The 22,083-nt window shown below is 43.0% G+C and overlaps 1 protein-coding gene across 1 annotated transcript; it reads right to left on the bottom strand.

Annotated features, from left to right (window-relative positions):
* Nucleotides 1–646: 646 nt before the first annotated feature.
* Nucleotides 647–21,625, bottom strand: ZNF365 (zinc finger protein 365). The gene is made up of 4 exons (XM_009670398.2): nucleotides 20,793–21,625; nucleotides 9,697–9,877; nucleotides 7,300–7,337; nucleotides 647–3,143 (listed from the first exon to the last, which is right to left on the bottom strand). The coding sequence occupies exons 1-4, from the start codon at nucleotides 21,530–21,532 to the stop codon at nucleotides 2,897–2,899; spliced, it is 1,206 nt and encodes a 401-aa protein (XP_009668693.2). The 5' UTR covers nucleotides 21,533–21,625; the 3' UTR covers nucleotides 647–2,896.
* Between the last annotated feature and the right edge of the window lie 458 nt (nucleotides 21,626–22,083).

Here is a 22,083-nt window from a genome sequence, read left to right as displayed (position 1 = left end):
CATTCACTTTAAAAATGGTCTAGTAAATTGTGTCAACATGACTGTGAAGGAGCCGTTTTCCTGATGAATATTATTCAGACTCCAAGGTGTTTGTTAGAGGGCCCTCATGTCCTCTTCCGCTCTACTACACCACTTCTCCCATGGGTTATCTTCTCCACAAGAACCTGGTCTTCCCCCGGCGAAAAGCTCTCTTTCCATGTATAACCAGGGAAGTATGTGATGAAATGATGATTTGACCAACTGGCAATGTGAGGGGAAATTTATCTTTGAGCTCTACAATAGCTCCTCTGCCCTTAACTTCTCTTTGCTTGACTCTTTTTCACCACCTTTGCCTCTGATTTGTGCAAATTATCTGGCCGTGGGGGATTAGGAATTATTTTCAAGCGTTATAACGATAAGAGAGGGGAAGGGGGCGTGAGGTGCAAGCTATGTGGGCAAGACGCTGTAGCTGTGTTTCAGATTGCAGTACTTTGAAAGATCAAGGCCCAACTTTATCAGAGCAGTTTGTATAAACCACCATTTTATCTGAAGAATGAACACGAGTCCTAGTGGGGCTATGATTTCTTGTGTACTGCTGTTCTTCTTCTCTGTCATTGGGTAGGCTTTTGTAAGAAGTGTTGTATTTTCACAGAGCTAATCAACACAGTAACTGAGAAATATATCTTTATTATTAGAATGTTTATATTCTAAAAATGTTTATCTGGGGTTTACAGTACAATCCAATTTCTTTGTAATTAACTAACCTGGCATTTGTTCAGCAAGTAACTGTAGCTTAGGATCTGAAAAGTTAAAGAACATGCAACATCTTTTATTCTCTTTTTCTCTTCCTCCCCAAAAGGACAACCTACAGTCAACATTTTGACATGATAAATAACAAAATAAATATCTTATTCGTGAAATAGTTGCGCTTAACTTTGGTGACTAACAGAGCAGACAGGTATTCAAAAATAAAAAAGAATCCTTTCAGTGTCAAGTGAATAATGGAACAGATAAATGTATTTTACTTCCTTTCTTTCTAAAGATCATCAATATTATCTTCAAAAGGGGTCACTTTTCATTTTTTTAAAAAGATGAGGGAAACAACAGAAAAAATTGAAGAATGTTTACAGTATGTGGCTTGCCTAAGAAAGTTCTCATAAGACTATCTGATGAAAAAACATGCAACGCAATTAACAAATCCTTTTCACCAGCACGTAATGCCCAGCATAAGGCCGAACGTGGCCGTGTGAGATAGCTAAACAAATATTAAAATGTAATTACAACCTACATACCTGAATCGGCTTTACACTGTGACCTTCTCTTGAAACAGTGTTGAGAAACTTTGCATACGTATGCGATTGTTCCATATACACTATTTAAAATAAAAGTCAGGAATAGTACTTTCATTCTTCGCTCTGCTACTTCCTGGGGGCTCGATACATTGACAAATATATGACATTTGTAATTACCTGATCTTAGCCGACTGATTGGTCATCATCTGCTTTAAAAATATTGCAGCTCAGGTGCTTATTGCAGCAGTAATCATAGTGATACACTGTCTTTTAATACTCAGTGCTGCTTACAGTGATAATTATAAAAAGTGAAAAACATTTTTCACAAATCTTTATACACATACTGTAAAAATCACCTTCCACAAAAACAATTTACATCTGTTATGAGCATTTAAAAAATAAATTACACAGACTTGTTTCACTTATTCTTTCTGTTTCTTGAGAAAACTAATCTCATCGGTAACATCAACAGGATGTTCATATTTGTAAACATGGCATGAGGATTCATGTTACCAAAAAACAGTACGCACAGAAAAATTACCTTGATAAACATTCTGATGAATGAGGATCCTTTTACTTGGCACAAACCAATGTAAACACATGCACGCCAGCGAAAAATTCCTGTCCTGTAATCTTTAACTCTCTTACTCTTGGGGTTTCTATTGAAGTCCAAGGGTCTCTCAACCCTGTAAGGATTCTTCATAGGGATAAAAATTCAATGAGTTTAGGTTATGATTGTAGCCAATGTAGGCCTCTCATGCCTTAAAGCAAATACAGGTGTTGAACATGTTATTTTACCCCTTCACTTGCTGCTCTGCAGCTGTTAAAAACCTGCTGCTGCGGCTTGGTAAAAAAATGACTCCTCTGCTTCAAAGTGCTGGTGGGGGCTGAGGTACCAGGTTCTGCTCTCAGTGCTCAGTGACACCAGAGGCTGGTACCGACAGCAAAAACATAGAGCTTCTGGAGTGTGACAGCTGTGCTTGAAACACCGAAGCAGCTTGAACTTGTACTAACAGAGAATGTGGCTGTTGGCAAGATCGAGCTGTTTAATACACGTAAGAAAGTGTCGAAATGTGCCCAATTAGGCTTATAGCAGAAAAATCAGAGTAGCAGTCTATTGCTATAAACAGCCTTCAAGTCAACTCAAGTGGACTTTTTGCATCTAAGTATGTTTGCACATGTGACAGTTAATCATTGACCGTATACCTACCAAAGCACAAAGACTGAATAGTTGGGTGCCGATTAAATGGATTCTTCTGAACTTCAGCAACAGCACAGATTGAAAATAAGTAACCAAGCCACATGCTGCCACTAAAATAATACAACATACAGCCACAGTACTGCCCAGCAAGGTAACTGCAGTCATTTAAAATAAGCTCTATAAATAAATAAATAGATAGAAAAACCTCAATGAATACAATGTCACTTCTCTTCTAGTGCCCGAAGTGGGAACGGCATTTCTAAATTATATATAAATATTCCATACTGTATATATTTCTATATATTATATTTGATATGTTTTGGCATGGCCAGATGGGTAAGAAAAAATAGGATGATTAACTTCAAACAATATTTGTTCTGTTGAAGCCAAGCTCCTGTGTTACTATATATATTATTAACCATTCCTATAGTGGTTTGGCCTTTTTACCCATCTTAGATTTTGCATTCACCTTTCTGGCAGAGCAGACTGGTTCACCTTTCTTTTGTGGTCTCCACAGTTCTCTTGGGCAATCAACAGGTTCATAGAAGTATTTGACTGGCTGCATGCTGTTTTTTTCATCCTTTACTTTTTTCAGCAAGATTCTTCCTTTTTGAAAGGAGTGAGGTTTTGTGTCAGGGATGTTATATGAAGTGTGTTGACTTCCTCGGCTCCTGAAATTAATAATAATGATTATTAGTAATTATTATTCTATCTTGAAGAGTGAAAGATGCCCCAAATGTCCCAAACCCATAGATTTTTGAAGACAGAAATAGCCTTTTTTTTTAATAGAACCAGGTTGAAAGGTAAAAACTGAGAATAGCAAGATAAAATAAGTTTCTCAATACTCAAAAGCACCCTTCACTAAAAGAACCCCTACATGTGTTACTGGTGGACCTTCTCCATGCATGGTCTTCTCTGCTTTCATTCAGGGTAAGATTCTGATGATTGGGGAGTGCTGTCACCTTGCTGAGGTCTATATCCTCTTAGCTTGATGAGCTCAAGGAATTTTAAAGATACACATATTCACAGCAACCTTGTGCAAAGAATGAACATCCCTATGTCTTTAAAACACAGCACGGCATCAGCAGCACTAGAACGTGGGTGCTGCAACGGTGGTGACTTCTTGGGAGGGATCTCCTTGTTGGGATCTCAGCGCTGTCCTGGGTTGTTACAGCACTGCCAAGCCCCCGTGCTTGATGCTACTCACTGGTCGGCCAATAGCTCTGGAAACTCGGCCAGGAAACTTTAGCTTTTGCTTTAGGGCTTGATTTGAAACATGAGAAGAGGAAAGGAGAGTACAGGAATTGGTGTGGAGGGGGCTATAAAAGCTTCAGGCCCAAACTAAGCTGAATTCTCTGCAATGGTTTGTACCTGATGAGAGCTGCTAAAATCGGTGAACTTAAGTGGAGTTACAGCACAGCACCTGGTGCTGTGAACCATGCCTTCTGCTCTGAAATTTTATGTCGAAACTGCAGTTCCACAGTTTATCTAAATAAGAACTTTACAGTTCCCTTTCAACATCGTCTTGAAATGTTTTACAGCATAAAATAGCAGCACTGTGAATCTAAGGCACCAGCTCATGAATACCCAGCTATCATGATTGTAGTGAAGAACAGATGTGCTGATGTACAAGTTGATCTGTTAAGAGTTCCCATAAGGCTATTTTCCATAGCTCGTTGTTTCTGGAAACCATGTATCTGTAGTATTACTTGTCTTGGGAGTTAAACAGTAGTGCACACTTGACAGAGCCAGCTTTGGAAAGAAGCTGCAGCTGTTTTAAGTGCACGCAGCTCAAGCCCTCTCCCCTCAGGATCTGCAGCTGCACTTTCTAGTCTCCCCAGTGCCATCCTACAGGCTGTTCCCATTATGTGAGAGCTCCTCGTTTAGAACAACAGCCACCGATATCGTCCTATTTTAAAACAACCTGCTACTGTCCTGGCTCTGAGCATTCTCCTCCTCATATATTTGAGCAAAGACCTTCCACTGGGGTCAGAAATAGCAAGAAGAGTACCATCCAAATGTGTTCCCCCTTCCCGTAATCCTTTTCCTCCAAACGTGGCCTAACTTGAAACCTGCTCTTTAAAAGACCAGAAGGGTGTCGTGAAAGCTTCTGTAATTGTTGGCAGCTTTGCCAACCAGACTTCACTGTGGAGAAGTTTCTGGGGAAAAGAGCTGTGCAGATCCAAGCTGGAGTTGATAGGTGCTGTGCAATGCTGGCATGGCTCAGGCCTGGGCTCTTGCCAGGGTTTAGAAATTACCTGCAGAGGTACAGATTTTGACCACTCTGAAGTACAATCACTTCTTAGCCACAGTTTGCTAAGGTCTATTACTTATTTGTCGTTGAGGCATGTAGTGCTCTGTTTTTCTCAAATGTTGCTATTGAGAAGAAATTGTGTAATTTATCCCCAACGCACATGCAGTTTTTATTGCAACAGGTGATGTTAGTCACTCCACTGTGACATTGAAAGATGCTATTAAAACCAGAACAGATTAAAGTTAAGATGATCAGAGGGGGTTGCCTAAAAGAGCTAAACTATATTTAAATTAAATGTTTTGGTGGAGAAGTTGGACTTCGGTCCCTAACTCATAATATGAGAAAAGAAGGTCAAGGCTAACAAAAATGCAGGTTTCCTGAGGATATATGGTATTGAAATGCAATGTGGCCATTGTCGTTTCATTAGAAGTGGCAGCTTCTTGATAAAAGTGACTGCAAGAGTATAAATTTATATTCAAGTATATACTTAATCTGCAGCACCATGGAAAAAGACTATAAAAACGCGACTCATTGCACCCGACTGCCTGAAGGCACGTAAGAACAACCCTATTCTTACTACATTTTATGAACATCAGGTAGTTTTCAAGACTGTCTCAGGCTTTTGAGAGACCTAATTCTTGACTTAAGAATGGGAGCTGGCATTTAAGATTGATTCAGGCACCGACGTGCAGACAAGTCTCAGTGCCTTTGAAAAATGCCTAGTGAGCATCAGTAAAGGTCTGTCATGCCCTCAGTAGGGCTCTTCCTGGAGACAGTGGGGAGAAACTGGAGAAAAGGAATTGGAGAGCAAGGCAGTGGCTTGGAGCAAGAGGGACTGTGAGTTGAGGCACTGATCCCAAACGCTGTGAGCAGTCAGAAGCCTGGTGGACACAACAGGACAGGGACGTTCCCCCAGCAGGGTGGCAGCAAGCAAGGATCTTCTTCCTGCGCATCAGTTGTTTCTCTCAGCCTATAGCAAGATATGGAACGTGTAGCAAACCACAAAAAAAAACTGAGATTACAGAGAATTTTCTAGACAGGTAGTAACGCCTCCCAGTTGTTTAGCTGATACATATCATTAAAATCTGGTTTAATGGTTTTATGTACTTAGCTGTTTTTGAGCTTTTAAAAACAGCTTGTGTAGTAGATGTTGAGATTTCCCCCTCATCCACAGAACCGGCAGAGCAAAATAAAAGCTTTTCTTCCCCTTCGGGCTTCCTCACCTCTACCCTCCCTGCTTGGTAGGACAGGTCGGGTTATCTTACATCTGATGGGTCTGGATCCAAGGATACTACTTAATACTAGTTCTGACAGTGTCTTTTCAAAGGAGAACTTCAGCAGTAGTTAAACAAAACCATCTAAATAATGTTATATATGCCTCTGAACTCTCACTAGTTGTCAGCAATTTATGGATTTTACCAAACTGTGCTATATTTAGACCAATGGCTTGTCAGTGGAAAGATTTGTGTCGCTGAGTCATTAAGTTCACTACTTATATTTCATTTCTATTTTCTTTGTTTCCAAACAAATCAGGGGTTCTAGATGCCTGAAAACTAGATAGGCTCCCAACTCAAAGTCTACATTTTGGACCAGCAAGTTTTCTCAGAATCTCAAATCAGCAGAAAAAATAAAATGCTATAAGAGCTACAGAAACAAAAAACAGAAAAAAATAAACCAAGTTCAAACCCCTGTGACCCTGTGATGTTAATTATTAATTCAAGCACATGCTTATGGCAAAAGTGTACTTCGCCATAATCATATTCCCTGCCAAGACTAAGAAGAAGGAAAAAAAATAATCAAACAAGCCCCCAGTAGACTCTAAGTTGTGTTTTTAGTCTATTTTCCAGTCCATCCATCTGCACAGGAGTTTCTCAGTCTTCCAGTAATTCTTGAACCCACGGGGAAAACACAAACACATCTGACAGGGATACAGAAGTTCCAGTTTTGTGGGAATTGGAAGCTGAGGGAGAAAGACCCAAACTAGTGTCCCCAGTGAGAGACAATGTGCTCGGCCAAGCAGCCTCCAAACCAGCCGCTGGCAAAGACACGGATGGATACACAGGAAACCAGCCTTTTTAGTTCTGCTGCTCAAAAAGCAGCTGCTCGAGTAACCTGAGATGTTGTTAATGCCAAACTTAAGTCAGGACACTTGTTTGCTTGCATGTGATTTTTAAGCTGACCGTGCTACTGTCAGTCAGGAAATGACAACTGTCTCTCTCCTACCTACAGAATGTTCAAAATATTTTCACTTGAAACTTGGCCTGCATTTACTGAGGAGATTCCATTACTGCAGCTTTGCAAAAGGCTCTTACGGTTACATAGGAAGGAGTTCTCTATTTTACACAAAAGTATCCTTTTTTTTCTTTAAAAAATACATTTCATTTTTAATGCAGCAGAAATCTGGTTTCCTCTACTACATCAAATAAATATAGATCACACGCTGGTATAGAACCTCATCCAAGACCCACCCTGATTCTGGCCTTAGGATCAGGTTGAGACAGCAAAAGCAGAAATGCAAGCATCATGTTAACTTAGTATCTTTAAATATGAGAAAAAAGAAAAGACATACATACAGGCATCTGGGTTTCTTATGTAATGAAATGTCTGTAAACTGCAAAGAAAATAGAAACATGTTATTAATATTAATATTAAATTATCAAGTAATTAAAGCATGGGGATGAAATTGTTTGCGTTAAAATAGTCTAGATATATGCCATCTTCAGATTCACATTTCCATTCTCACCTGCTGTTACTACTAGGAGAATATTAATAAGAAAAACTTAAAAAAAAACTTTTCACTGATTATTATTCCCCTAACTTATTACATCTGGTTTTAAACTCATAATATGTAAATTGCTAGTAACTGGATTTTTCCCATTATTTTTATTGTAACTATAATCAGAGTAAATTGCTGAAGAAGTGTGGGCTGAACAAAGATCCTTCACATTAGATTAAACAGTGTAGATACAATGAGAAGTAATTATTATGTTTAAGATCATTAATAAGGGATAGTGCCTCAATAAACTATATTAAATTAATTTTATCTCAGAACCTTACATTTGGCAGTCATACATTCCTTTTACACAAGCTGCTAAGAAACTCCAGCTCTGAATGCTTGGCTCTGCCTGCAGCGGCACGCAGCGATGGAGGATGAGAACTCTCTTCCCTCGCTCTCGCTCCAAATCCCGACACTGGCTAGGGACACAGCCTTGCGGCCAGCGCAACTTTGCGTGACTCCATTTATTAAGACAGGATGCTTCACAGTTTAGGAGCAATTTTGTCTAGTCCCTCTGTTAGTCAAGGTCAGGGAAGGAGGCATTTAACACCAGCTTCGTCTAAATGTGTTGGGGAGCGCCCAACCTTCCTTCTGTTGATCCCCAATCAGCGTTATGTAGCTGAGAATTAGATTGAGACTTTGAATATCATTTAGTGAAGTTACCAAGCTGAGCATGTCAGATCTGGCATTTGAAAGTGATTATTTCCTAGTAAACGTCCTCTCTGTTCCTGGTACCTTTGCCCAACCCAACTTTGCTTGTCATCTGTCGTGAATGGGAGTCTGGAGCCATTGTGTGCTTTTCTCTGATTACCTTGCCAAGGTCAGGCTGGTCAATATTTGGATAGATGACCTCAGAGGAATGCTTAAGTCACTCAGAAAGCAGGGCAGCTGCCTCAAAAGTTAGCAAGAGACCTTGCTGAGCCAAGGATCCCAGTAAACACATCAAGAGTATGGAAGAAGATTTAATAGAGGCCCATCTTTATAGTCCTCCTCACTGTTCTCACAGACACTGTTTGAGATGGGAACCTATACTAAATTTCGACTCATCTACGTTTACTCAGTTCTTGCCTAAAAGTCTTCATCTTCCAAGTTGCTATAGGAACCTTCTACCATTAAATAGCTTTTTAGTGCTGTGCATGATCAAATGCCTTTCACTTCACCTCCAAGGAAGAGGAATTACTTAGTAGAGGCAGTATGGAGTATTCCTTTAAGTTCAAATGTTCTTTGGAAGTTACGTGGATAAAACTTGCCATATAAATGTAATGCATTTGTAGGGAAAACACTGAGTTTAAGTAGTAAGAATGAGAGCTTCTACAGAAATAATGTTATTTAAAAAGCAACGTTTAGACAGCAATGGTTTCAAATCTGTGGGCCTGTGGAAATCCATGGACTACTTCTAGGAGTCCTGTAATAGATAACTAGGGAAAGGCAGCCCATTTGCCAGCAGGCTTACATATTCTCTTTAGGGATCCACATTTCTGCTGAAAATTTTTAGGGATCTACAAAAAAACTGCCAATAGAAACTTGGTGACCCAAAGGCAATGTGTTTCCAGCAGCCATAGCCAAAGCTAGGAAAAAATTCTGGCAAATATTTCAATATTCTCTATTTTCCTTCTCCCATCTTTGGCCATTTCTGCTCTTTTCCTCTCTGCTCCTTTGCTCAAAAGGAAATGAAGTCTGGAGTCAAGACGGGATGAACTGAGTTCTACATGTTGTTCCCACACCCTCTTCCACACGACTACACGTTGCCAATGTACCTGTATCTTACTTCAGGTGTACGGGTGCAAAGTTCGAATTCTCATCTGCCTGCTGCCTTTGCTCATTACCCTGTGATTTGGTTACATCAGGCTAGAACTGAAGACTGTTTTCCACACTGCCCATTACAATGAACACTAGAGCTTTAAGTTTCAAATAGAATTCGTATGAGAATATGAACTATTCAGGTTTCTATAATGACACTCAAAACTGTTTGAAATTCACTTATTACTAAACACACACTCTGTGTGATGCATGACAAATATGTGAAGTGGCAGTTAAAAATATAAATAAAACATAAGCCTAAAGAAACATTTTACAAATACAAATCTGACTGGAGGAGCAATTAGCCTGTCCCACTGGGCCTACTCACATTCAGATTCAAGTACTTTCCCTCCAGTGGTGGGAAACAATTAACGAGAGGACTTTGCTGGCTTACCACATGTTCGCTGACGTCATTGTGGTTGCACACAGTCTGCTGATTTTGGTAATACTCTAGCTGCCTTTCTGCCAGGTCCACTCGCTGCAATAGGTTCTCAATGAAGTGCTGGAGCCTGGCTTTTCCCCGGACTTCTTTTTCTGCTGCTTCTTCAAGGAAGTGGTTGAAAGTAACTACTTCTCTGCAAGACAAAAATATTGCAAAGAAGCGACGTTTAAATAATGGGAAAGGCCCTGGTCTCACCGCTGTCAGAAAATTACTTAGGGCCTTGCTAGGTCTTCAAGTCCAAGTTGAAATCCAAATCCTGCCACTGCAGGCCACAATTTCATATGATCCCTTTCATACACCCATCAGCCTCCACAGTAGCACGAGCGACAGTTGTTTGTTTGTTGCAGGCTGGATTTATCTGCTTAGTCTATGCCATTTGTTTCTCTCCCTGTGTCGCCTTCCCTCCTTGACATTTGGTCCCTTACATAATTACAGAGAACCCTTGTTTGGCATGTCTAAATAAATGAGGTGTTTTAACTTCTTCTAAAATAGGCTGCCGGTCTCACCTGCCTTTCTTTGATGCTGTGGTCAAAATAGGTAACTAAAATGATCCCTAGATTTACAGATGAGGTTTCACCAGTGTCTTGTACAACAGGTGGACTGTTCTTTATCGCTACTGGAAACACCTCACCTAATGCTTACCCTGTTTTTCGTGGTGATATGCTATGGTGGCTAATTGCTGTCTTTCCCCTCTAGTAAGAGACTTCAACCTTTCTATGGACACCTATGGAAAAACTGGAACCCTGAATGCTGAATTTAAGCTTATTGGCAGTGGATTTGGGGAAGTTTTATCACATTTTTTAGATTTCTTAGAAATAGTCCTTGAAGCCCTGGTGGTCCACAGACCACAGGATAGGCATGTCATTATCATTAATGAGGATGTGTGCTGGAGACAGCACTATAGCGATCTATTTGAAAACAGAGCCACCTTCTCCTTTTCTTACTTACACATGTGACTATCAGTCTTGAAACATGACGGGAAGTGGATGAAACCCCAAATTCCTTTTCCCATTTTCTCATAGTCTAACAATGGTAGTTCAACGTAACTACTGTGGTGGTTCCTAAGTTAAAAGAGCTACTGTGGCCATTAAACTCCACTTTAGCTGCAATCCTGCAAGTACTTCAAAGTGCAGTGTTGTGATCTGGAGCTAGTGGGAGAATGGGAGATTAAGAGGTAATCTACAACTCACAGAACGAACAATATGTGTAGGGGAAGACAGGGTTTTAGGTCAGGAGCTTACAAATATTTCTTGTCTGCTAATGCCACTGGAAGCAACAAATTGCACCGCTGACTGTCAAAGGTCCCAGCTGCATATGGAGAGATAGATCATTTTGAAATGCCTTGCATACTATCAGTGGTAAATGAGAGACCCTTTGGACCTCCTGTTTCAGGCAGGAGAAGTGTGGTTACAGAATGAGGCACATACTATGAAAAATGGCAAATCTGGATGTGTAGGATTTCCCCAGTTAATAATTGCTTGGATAAGTAGTTCTTGCTCTGCCAATTAAACCATGTTAATTTTTGCTTTGTTCAAAACTAAGGGTGTGGGAGTGGGGGGATCCAATGCTTGCCAAATCAAGGAGGACGTGATTGTTCAGTAGAAATACATAGCCTGAGGAAAAAAAAGCATTATAAGCAGAAACTCTGAAAACATGGTAGCACAAATAGCCTTTTGGAGCTTAGCTTGTTTATAAGAAATCCAAAGTTTCTTCGCATTTCATCAAAGATGGTTTTAACTCAGTGGAGTCGCAGATAATTATTTTCAACAGTAAACTGGTTTTGTCCTACGAAGAGTTAGGCAGAAACAGCTAGCTACGGAAATTTGCCATCAAGAACTCAAGCTGTGTCTGCCTGCCCCAAACCATACCAGAGCACAGCAAAGGGCTGTTTACAAGGCTAACCCAGAGGTAGAAATGAGGTAAAAACAAGCACGTAGCGTTTAGTTGAGGACATTCGAAGCCATTGTGATTATTTCACATTAATTTACCCATAAAACCTGGCTTAACAGAGAGGTAAGAAGAACTTTGTTAAACTCAACTAATTCATTCCGATTTTAAGGCTCTATATAGTTTCTGTGATTATTAGCTTGCCCAGGGTAACATGGTAATAAAGAGCCACTGAAAATGCTTAGGAAGAAGCCAACCTAAACTCGGTTTTAGGGCTTTATTCTCACCTCACTTAGAGCACTGTAACTCCTTCGATTTCATGAAGCCACTCTGGATTTATTTTAGTGCAGGAGCAACTTGAAGCCCCTGGTGTTCAACCATGGGCTCCTCCTCTTCCGACAGGAAGCTCAGAAAGACGGAAACTTAGCCGGACGGCTGTAAATCCCTCCTGTGGGGAAGGAAAGAGAACTGCACGTGGTCTGCCAGACCGCTGACCTTCCCGCGGAGAAAGTAGGGCAGATCAGGGAGCCAGCTGACCTGGGACATTGCGAGGACACCTTCCTGGGGCACACGGACAGCATGTGCCTTTCACTGCAGCAGGAGGGTATATCTGTCAGCTAGCTGGCATCTGTTTTTAAAAGGATGGCTAATTTCAAAAATACTAATATTTGTAATTGTGTCAGCAAAGGTAATTAAAAAGCATTCATTAATCTCCTGCTCCATGGCATGAATAGATCACCCACAAATTTTTCTTGCCTGCAAATGTCTGTTTAGTGAGCTGAGCCACAAGGGGAAGAGGGGAAAGCACTATTTTTTCTGGAAGGCTTAGATCACTACCAGGAGGACGACAGAAATATAGTCTCAATGAATAAATAAATTCTCTAGTATTTCCCTTGCTTTCTGGACTATTCAAAATACTTGGCATCCTACATGCCATTATTTAAAGGAACTGTTATTAGCAGCAGTGGTAGTATTTCCATCATTTTTCTCCGTTTGCTTGGATGCCTCTATACATCCTATGAATCTGTCTTTAATAACTGTTTTATCTAAAAATTTTCCTTTGTTCCGAAGTGATACAACTGCTCTGTAAATTCCCTTAAGAAGACACAAACCAGAATACCCACGTGCTAGGTCTCAGTCATAGGCCTTGTCCTGTTAAGCAGCACTTCTGCTAGTTCAGCTACTTTCTTTGTTTTCACTTCATTGACATCTTTCAGAAGAACAACATCAAGCCCTGAGGAGTGACTGCTAATAAGTCTCTCTACTTGTTCCAACGCCTCTTCCTCAGGGACCGTACTCTGTGCCACTGCTCTGCCTTAATTACCTGAAGAAAATTCCTAGAAGAATTTGTACCCTCCTCCCATCATGAATAATAGGGAAATGGTTCATAGAACTCATTTAGGTTCTCTACAGCCATTATTTAACTGTTTAATTGCCTTTATTGTCTTTGCACAGGCTTTTTCTTAGCCATACTGGTTACCCTCTCACTTCAATTCTATTTTTAATATCTGTTTTTAATAACTGTGATGATTTTCTGTTTACATTCTTGATTTTACTTTCACCTCATTTCTCCTGGTCTCTGCAATTGTTTTTGGAAACGTTATGTGATCTGATTTTTCACCTGCTCTTATGCTTAGTGGAAAAATTGGAGGCTCCCAGCAGGTCAGATGCTGTTCCTAAATAAGTCAGGGGCAAGCTGGGTCCACGAATATTGTGGGGCCCACTTGGCAGACAAATAAAACAGAGCGCACCAGCATGGACCTGCTGGGCTCAGTATCTTTGCAGACCAGTCTTGTCAGCAGCGCTCCCCTGAAACAGGACTCATTTGTTAGAGCATGGCTCAGACCTGCAGCACTGTTGTTTCTAGTGAGCGGCTGGCTATCCTGTGCTGACTAGCCCACATCTGGAGCACTGCTGCTGTTTTACGAAAATGTGATGTAGTGTCCTTAGCTCCCCTTGAACTATCTGTTCTCAACATCATCTCTTTCCTGCTTTCCCCTGGCTCCTCTGTTTGGTCTTCTTTCTCGTCCGCTCCTTCCACCTGCAGCCTCCTGCCCCTTTTCACTGTAAGCTCTGGATCCTGCTACTAAACTTTCAGAGCAGAATAAATTAAACTCAGCGCAGCTCAGATCTCTGTAACTTCTGCAGAGGATAGCAGAGTGGTTTCATGTTGTTTACTTGTAGCTTACTATACAAACATATACTAATATATTTTGTATTGCATAATATTTTGAAGGGTTGTGACTGGGCAGCAGGGAGAAAGGTTAGTTAGTTTTCTCTTGGGTGCTGCAACCTCCATCAGCCACAATGTTTTGGAAGGAGGGAGCACTGCTCACTCCCAGGGAGCAGAGAGTCACACGTGACAGGCAGCAGCTTCTGGAGTCAAGCAAGGCAAGCGAGAGGCAACGACAAAGCTGACAAGGAACATGCGACCTGGGAGAGGCCCGACAGGAGCAGGAGGAGCCTAGGCTGCTAGGCTGGGGGAGAAGAGCTTTTCCCAGAGGCAGAGGCGTCTGAGGGGAATTTGTTGCAATGCAGCAGGCCACTGAGAGGTGCTGAACCGAAAAAAAGAGCAGAGGGAAGAACCTGCTGTGGGCAAGAAGGACTTGCTGCCAAAGCTTTTACTTGCATCTGACTCGCTGAGGGAGTTAACTTGTTATACTCAGCTACAGCTAACTAGCTTGGCATTTTGCATTCTAACTAGAGCTGAGTTACTCTTGAGGAAAAACGGCAGATAAGTCTGCCTTGAAACTTTTCCCGAAACCTTCATAAAACAACATGAGACATGGTAAATAGAGTCATAAACCATAGGCAGAAGAATGAATCTCACCTAGTGCTGTCTTTACTACTAGATTACATGCTGGTCCTTGCAAGACTAGTGAGCTGCAGTTCTTGTGTACCTAAGCAGTTGCTGGCATGTGGACCCTGCTGTTATCCTTAGTATTTGTATGGTTGTCAGCTGGTAAGTGTGCAATACTCAGAGTAGGTACACAGTTTGGGACAGCTCCAGCTCCTTTAGTTGATAAGAAGGGCTAATGATTTCACCCGTTGTGACTGAACCCTCCTACAGATACATAATGCTGGTCCCAGGACTATTTACAGCAACTTTAACACCTGCAACTGCTCTGTAGGTGGAGACAAGCATGAAGCTCTCTATGCAGACTTGGCATCCAAGTATCTAATCCTTTTAGAGAATTACACTTTGAGTAACTCTGTATAAAATTAATAGAAAAACAAATATTTGTATTATTTTACCTGAGGACTGAAAAGTTCATATTACAGCTAGTTTTCATTTAATTGTGAAAATATTTTAAATATGTACATTCATTAAGGCTGCTGACCTTATCTGTCATCCCATTGGTGGTGTTGCCTGAAGGCTCTTATCTGTTATTCATTAGCTTGTGGTTTCACATTCCTACCCCATTATCAGCACATTTGATTTAAGAGGTTCACACCTCCTCCTCTCAAAAAAATTATTGTCCTATCAGTTGCTCCCATTCAGTTGTTTGTGGGTTGTGCAGTAGATCTGAGCCATGAAGTTACTGGGTTGGCAGTGGGAAGGTTAAAATAGTTTATTTTGCAGACTCATTTTATGGGGTAGTCATGCTACACTTGAATCAGTGCAACTGAGGGGGAAGTAATCTTTCAGGTGGGAAGATGAAAGGAGATGGGGAAGAGGGAGCAGGAGCCTCTGAAACTGAGGATGGAAGCACGACGTGTATCTGTGGTTATATTCTACTTAGAGCAAAATCTAAACTGTTTTGTTGTACATTTGAAATGAGTATTTTAAAGAAAGCACAAGTTGCAGTGATCTCTAAAAGCCAGATTATGAAACTCTCAATCCCTTTGTCAAGCTGTTATTTGTACAATTAGTTTCATTAATTGCAAGTTTCCTGGTGAAGCCACTGGCAAAAATGGCTACTCACTACAGCAGCTCTTCTGAAATAGATCTTATATTCCAGGCTATGCCAGAGCACAGGCACAACCAGACAGTCTCGAGCAAATGTATTAAACTGCTTAAAGAAATTACTGTTAGAGATAGGACAACTGACTACACGCATGTTCTCACCCTGTATTAGGGGACAAGGTGAAATAGCGTAAAAGTCACCACTGAATGTAACTTCCTGTGGAGGACTGTAAATTTTAAAAATCACTAGTTGTCTTAGCATGCCCTGGAAACGAGTGGTACGGGTGTACAGATGCAATATGCAGGACAGAAGTAGAAGTCATTCTAATTAATGCTACAGTGAGATAAGACTAACCAGACAAATGTACCTCAAAAATATCTGCTTTGTTTTCTCAGTAAAAAAGAAGTTCCCAACAGAAATTCAAATTCATGTGAAGAAAGAATGATTACAGTTTCTGTTGTCCTTGAACATGATAGATTACTAAGGCCCAAATCTTTGTTTTGAAGATACATCTCATGCTAAGATTTAAGGACACTGTGTCCTTTACTTCAAATGCTTATCCTGTTCAGACTTATTGGGGGGGAAAAACAAAAAAAACCCACCAAGTTCTACCTCTTTGATTTTTTTTTTTTAAACATAATTTCTAGAAGCAAGTCTCTAGGTGTCCTCTAGGAGTTGATTTCATAGCTGTTTTTAAGTTCCAAAGGCTTTTTTGGTATCTTATTCAACACAAACTTCCCTGCTTTGTGCAGGCTTCCGAGATATCTTTAAGATCACAGTACTCAATGAGTTGCACTCGTTCATGAAACACTGAATATTCCTTTTCAGGGCATGTTTTCTACTTAATCATCCTTTTGCTCAGCAGCTGTACTCAAGGCTTGACCCTGTAGCCATCACTCATCCGAACTACCCTGGGCCAAACTGGGACAGGTCAGTGAAATGGGACCTGTCCGTGGTAGCTGTGCTTGCATCTGCAGAACATTCTGGTTTTGGTGCGTCGCCCTCTCCCCCAAGCTTTGGACTTTCCTAATACGAGGAGAATAAGTGATGCAACAATGCTTGCTATAAGACTTTTCTGTGCTCAGAATCGTACTACTTTAACTATGAGTTTGTATCATTAGTGTGGTGCTGTTATCTTTCTCCCCCCTCACCACACCTGATCCCCAAGAGGGCACCACACCAGTATAAAAGCATGTGCAGCTGTGTATATTAGTATGGCACTTTTTGTAAGGGAAGAGGAAGAAAATATAACTAAAAAGATACCTTTGCTCTAGCACTATCTCTGTTGGACTGCTATAGCTTTTACTTAAAACAAAGAAAAAGATCAACTGACACTTGTAAAGAAACAACCCTACTAACCCAACAGATTCTGTATGGGCAGCGGGCTGCTGGCATCTTAAACCAATGCTCCTCCGTCTCAGCCGAATGAGAGGTTAACAGTGAAACCAAATAGTGCTTTGATTAGCAGTGATAACGTAAATCAAAGCACTAACTAATTTCAACTTTCAGAAGGATTTACTCCCTACAGAGTTCTGAAGCCTACAGACTTGTTGCTTGCTTTGAAGAGCACATCAGAGAAATCAGCTTCTGACAATGCAGCCACTTGAAGCATCACAGTCTCTCTATATCCCAGATGCTTGATGCAAGCGGAGGTTCAGGACACACAGATTTAACAGGTGGAGCAGAGAAGAAGCGAAATTCCGTCAAGACACAGTGACCTCGCATGTACCATCTCTGTTGATGAGTGCTAGTGACAGAAGTGCGATATCTGCCTTCACTAGGCTGGGCAGAAAGAAAAGATACAAGGCGTAAAAGAACTGTGTTTCTAGAACAAGAAGATGGAGATGTTTAAAGAATTCATATCGCTCCTTGTAGGAATTTAGATCTCCCTCTTGGGGCTTCCCATCCAAGTTATTCTTGCTAGCACATATCTTGCCTTTCCCTTAGCTTTCCTATTTGACTTCACAATCAGATCCAAAAAATCAGAACTATTATCCAAAGTGGAATCATACTGTTATCTTCTGTCTTCATCTTCTCATACACTTCACAAGAAGTGTAAGAAATTCCAACAATTGTCTCTTTCACAGCCAATTTATAAGTCAGATCTCTGGGTTTCACCACAAAACCATCACTAGATACATCCTCTTTCATCTTCCACATCTGGTTAACTCTTTTATTCTTAAATGTACGAGCAGGTCTAGCCTAACATCTCACAGAGGTCCCTGGCTTATCTAGGCACGTTTCACACAGATGAAAATATACTGAATTAATACATCCAATATTAAGGAGTCATTTGATGTGATAGTGATTGTTTTTCCGTACAAGGTACTCGCGGAGTAGTTGGATATACAGAGTATTCAGATATGGGTCTGGTATAGGCATCTGTAACTTCTTTATCAGAACATTGTTTTTCAAGGGTTACTTGAAAGGATGACATCCCCGTAAGAGTTATCAACTTTTTCCTGTAGAAGAGTCTCCAAAGAAGAGTTTTTGTAACCTTGTATCAGATTTGGAATAGCATATTTTTCCTTTTTGGATAGACTTTTTTTTTTTTTTTTTTTAATCTCAGACTGATCTGAGGTAGGCATACCTCAGACTGATATCTAAAAATGCATACTGATTATAACTCCTTTTTTCTTTTCACATGCACTCTATTGCACCAGAACATCTGACAGTAGAGACAACCATTCAGAGACCAAAGGGAACCATTCAGAGACCATGCTTTCCTTTACATGTCTTTATCATTCTTTTTTTTCTAAGGAAGCTCTACGGAGAAAGGTGTTTTCTTTTTCCTTCTACAAAAAAAGGAAAGGAGAAGGAATTTTCAGCTACAGTAGCTCAATATTAGTGCTACTTTTGGGAACAGTTATCCATATTTACAAGACTCCTTATGGGGAAAAAAATCCAAAAAATTGATGAAAGCATTTTATTTCTGAAGGTCAGCAAGTATCAAAGCGAGTCCCTAAGGAGTGCCTTTGACTTTTCACAATCTGCAGTGGGAACTCCTGCCTCTGCAATTTCCATTAAGTAGTCTTGTTTGGCTTTCTAATCACCTGGACTTCTTCCAGAAATCAAAGCCAGAGCTGAGGTCCTCCTTTTGAAGGAGAAAATCCTTTCAGCGCATAAGATGAGTAAGTTTTTGAACAAACAGAAGAGAATGAATATGGAGACAGGTCTCAGAATTTACCAAGAGCCCATGAGAAAACCAGACAAGCTACAGTGTTGGTAAAGGTCATGAACATCCTTTCTTTTCCTCTCTACCACAGCATATTCGCTTCCTATTAACTTCCTGACCAGTGGCACAAAGGTAAACGTCCAAGGCATTGTCAGAGGTTCAGATCTGAAAAGCTCTTCCTCTCCCATTCCTTGTTCCCTCTAAGCCTCTTCCAGCCTCAGGATCGCACCTTCTATTCTTGCCACAGCTGTTATTGAGCAGTCCCCTAATGGGACACATGGCCTCTTCCTTGTGCCTTTCCTACTAGTGTTAAAAATCTCCACCTTTGCTGCTTCTTTCTTTTCACAAATCAATCTTTTGCCCCTCCCCCCCATATATCATATTCATTCTTTCTACCTAGGCAACTCAGGTTTCCCCCCGCCCTTTCTCGTCTTCCTTGCTAGTCCATGACTCTCCTCTTCACTCCAAAGCACAGCAGAAGTTTTTACAACTTTATTTTTGCTCCACTGAATGGTTTCTGCTTTACCCTGATAGTCATTTTTTTCTGCGGATTGCAAACCTTGCATCATAGTCTGTCCTCTAGAACTGTGGGTTTAGTTGGGGTAAAATTTCATGCCACTTCATTTCAGATATCTGAAGTTCAGCATCTAGCCCCAAACAGGTGCTTACCGGAGGTCCCTCTTGAGCCTCCAGAGGGAGGAAGGACCTCCACAGAGCAATTCCTCCCACTCAGAGATATGTTTCTAGAACAAGTAGGATGAATCACACTGTGAAAGAGCCCAAATGGGAGTTTGGCTAGAAGCTGTCATCTTTGATACCTAAAGTTAGGTGGGAATTTTGCCGTAAGTGTATTCAAACGGTAAGTTATCTTCACAGCTTCCCTCCACCATTCTTTCAAATCCCTGTCTCAGTTTCACTATTACCTTTAGCTTTTAGTCCTTAAATCTTCTCTTCTATGAGGTTCACCTGGTATTTCAGAAAATCAGAGGTTCGGCTGAATATCCCTTCAAGGAAGATGTTTATCCCAGAGACTCAAACCCCATCACTTTTGCTGTCCTCTCTTCTGGAGAATCAACAGTACTGCCCCAGGAGCCATCATCACCTTCTCTTTCTAGTCCTGAAGTCACAGGAAGAAAGAATGAAAACCCTCCAAACTTCCTACACTGAACTCCTACACCACCTTCCTTATGTCTTCTAAGATCAGCGTCATGGCAACTAGCATTCCTCATCTTTCCTTTGTAAGCTGATGAATTGGTTCAGAAGCACTCCCTTATCAAGCTCCAAATTTGCATTCCTCTAAAATAAGTTGTGCTGCTCCAAAAAGCCTGAAAAGGTTTCAGCAAATACTGAATAAACTAAGTAGTTCATGCATAAATAATATATCAGACATCACTACATTTTTAATGGATGCATCATGAACATGTTTTTAGAAGAATTAGGCTTGTCAAAACGCCTCTGGCATCTGCTTCCTGTTCCCATAGAAGTCATTCCAGTTTCATAGTTGTGTGTCCATCTAAAACACCTGCTTGGTTGTTTGCCTTCAAGAGGCTATGGCCTCTTGAGCATCATCTTCCAACACAGCCTTGCTGCTGTACAGGAGACCATCTCTCTCCACAGGCAACCCCACTGATCTCGGTGGGATGACTTCAGGAAAAAGGTGCTATTCTGTATTGCTACCTAATTGCTCCAGTACTCATCTATCCATCTCTTCTTAAAAATATAGCGCATTAGAGATGTCAGTTTAAATCAGATTATATGCCGGTGATAGCTTAGACTCGTTTCTGTCCCCATGAAACTAGGGTCATAACCCAGGCATTATAGGATGTGAGAGTTAGTCACCACGACAGAGGCACCACTTTCAAGCATGAACCCATCTGCTCAGCGGAGCTGTCCCGTACCTTTCAGGAGACGTGCTCACATGGGCTACAACTCTAGACAAAGTTACCAAAAGCTGGTGAATGCCAGGCCCTTTCCTGCCCAACAAGCAAGGGAACCCGCCCCTTTGTTCGTGCACGTGCTGGGGAGGCACGTGCTCCTTCGCCCCACGCGAAACCCCCAGCTCTCGCCTCTCCACTTACTCCTCTTTCCTGTGGAGCTCCTCCTCGGACTCGGTGAGGCGCTGCTTCAGGGCTGCGATCATCTCCACCGCCACGTCCACCTGCCTGCTCAGGGCCTGCTCTCGCCGCTGCACCTCCTGCTTCTTCTGCGACAGCTGCACAAAAGCTGCCCGCACTTCCAGCAGCTCGGCGGTTTTCTGGGCCAGCTCTTTGGTAAGCTTGTCGATTCTCTTCTCTATCGTTTTGTCCACGGCCTCCACCATCCTGTTAAATTTTTCTCTGACGTGCGCCTCGAAAGAGGCTTTGGAGTCAGCGGTTGGGATGCCGGGTTTGGAAACGTGCTCGCCGGGAGAGTCGGGCGACACGTAGTTGGCGATGAAAGACACGGGCCTCTCGGCTTCCAGCTCCAGCGGCCGCCGGCTCTTTGCGCTCTCGCACGGCGCATCGCAAAAACTGCCGTAGGGCGGCTTCTGCTGCCCCGCGCTGCCGGCGCTCCCCAGGCTGCCCGGGGCGGAGGGCTGCGACGGGGAGGCCAGCGCGGCATCCTCGAGGGGGCAGGCGAAGAGGCTGCTTTTGCTCAGGAGGCTCCTCTCCTCGTAGCCGTAGCCGTGGCCGTGCTCCAGGTGCGCCCTCAGCGCGGACAGGCTGCGGAACCGGCCGCCGCCGCAGCGCGGGCAGCGGAAGGGCAGGCGCGCGCCGGCGCGCTCCGGCGGCGACCGCGGCCAGGGGCCCCCGCTCTGCCCCGCCGCCTCCCGCTGCATCGCCTTCCCGAGTTGCCGCCGCCGCGGCCACCGCGCCGCCACTTGGGCAAACTTCGCGCCGGGGCTGGGGGGAAAGTGTCCGGGGCGGCGGCCCCGGCCGCCCCGCGCAGCCCCGGCCCCGGCCCCGCCGCCAGCCCCAGGCCGCAAGCGGGCGGGGCGGGGCGCTCCGCCCGCCGCCGCCGGGCCCCGCAAGCGCCGCCGCCGCCCCCGCCCCCGCCCCCGCCCGCCGCCGGCGGGGCCGCACTCACCGACTTGTTGCGCTGCCGCCGCCGCGGGGGAGCCGTTTTCAGCAGAGCCGTAAATCAGGCCGAGCGCGGCGCCGCCACGCGCGCTCCCCGCCCGCCGCCGCCGCCGCCGCGGGGCGGGAGCGTCGGGCCGAGCCGGAGCAGCGTCCCGCAGCGCCCCGTGCTGGGCGGGCCGGGCCGGGCCGGCAGGCGGACTGCCCGGCGGGCGGGCACCGGCGCGACGGACGGACGGCCTGGCTGACCTAGGGACCGTTGGGCTGTCAGGCGGATTGACAGGCACGCTGTGACGGGCCGACAGGTAGACTG

The sequence above is a fragment of the Struthio camelus genome, chromosome 7, assembly GCF_040807025.1.
Source record: "Struthio camelus isolate bStrCam1 chromosome 7, bStrCam1.hap1, whole genome shotgun sequence".
Taxonomy (NCBI): Eukaryota; Metazoa; Chordata; class Aves; order Struthioniformes; family Struthionidae; genus Struthio; species Struthio camelus.
The sequence above is the reverse complement of the archived record's forward strand: the minus strand, read 5'-3'. Positions and strand labels throughout refer to the sequence as shown.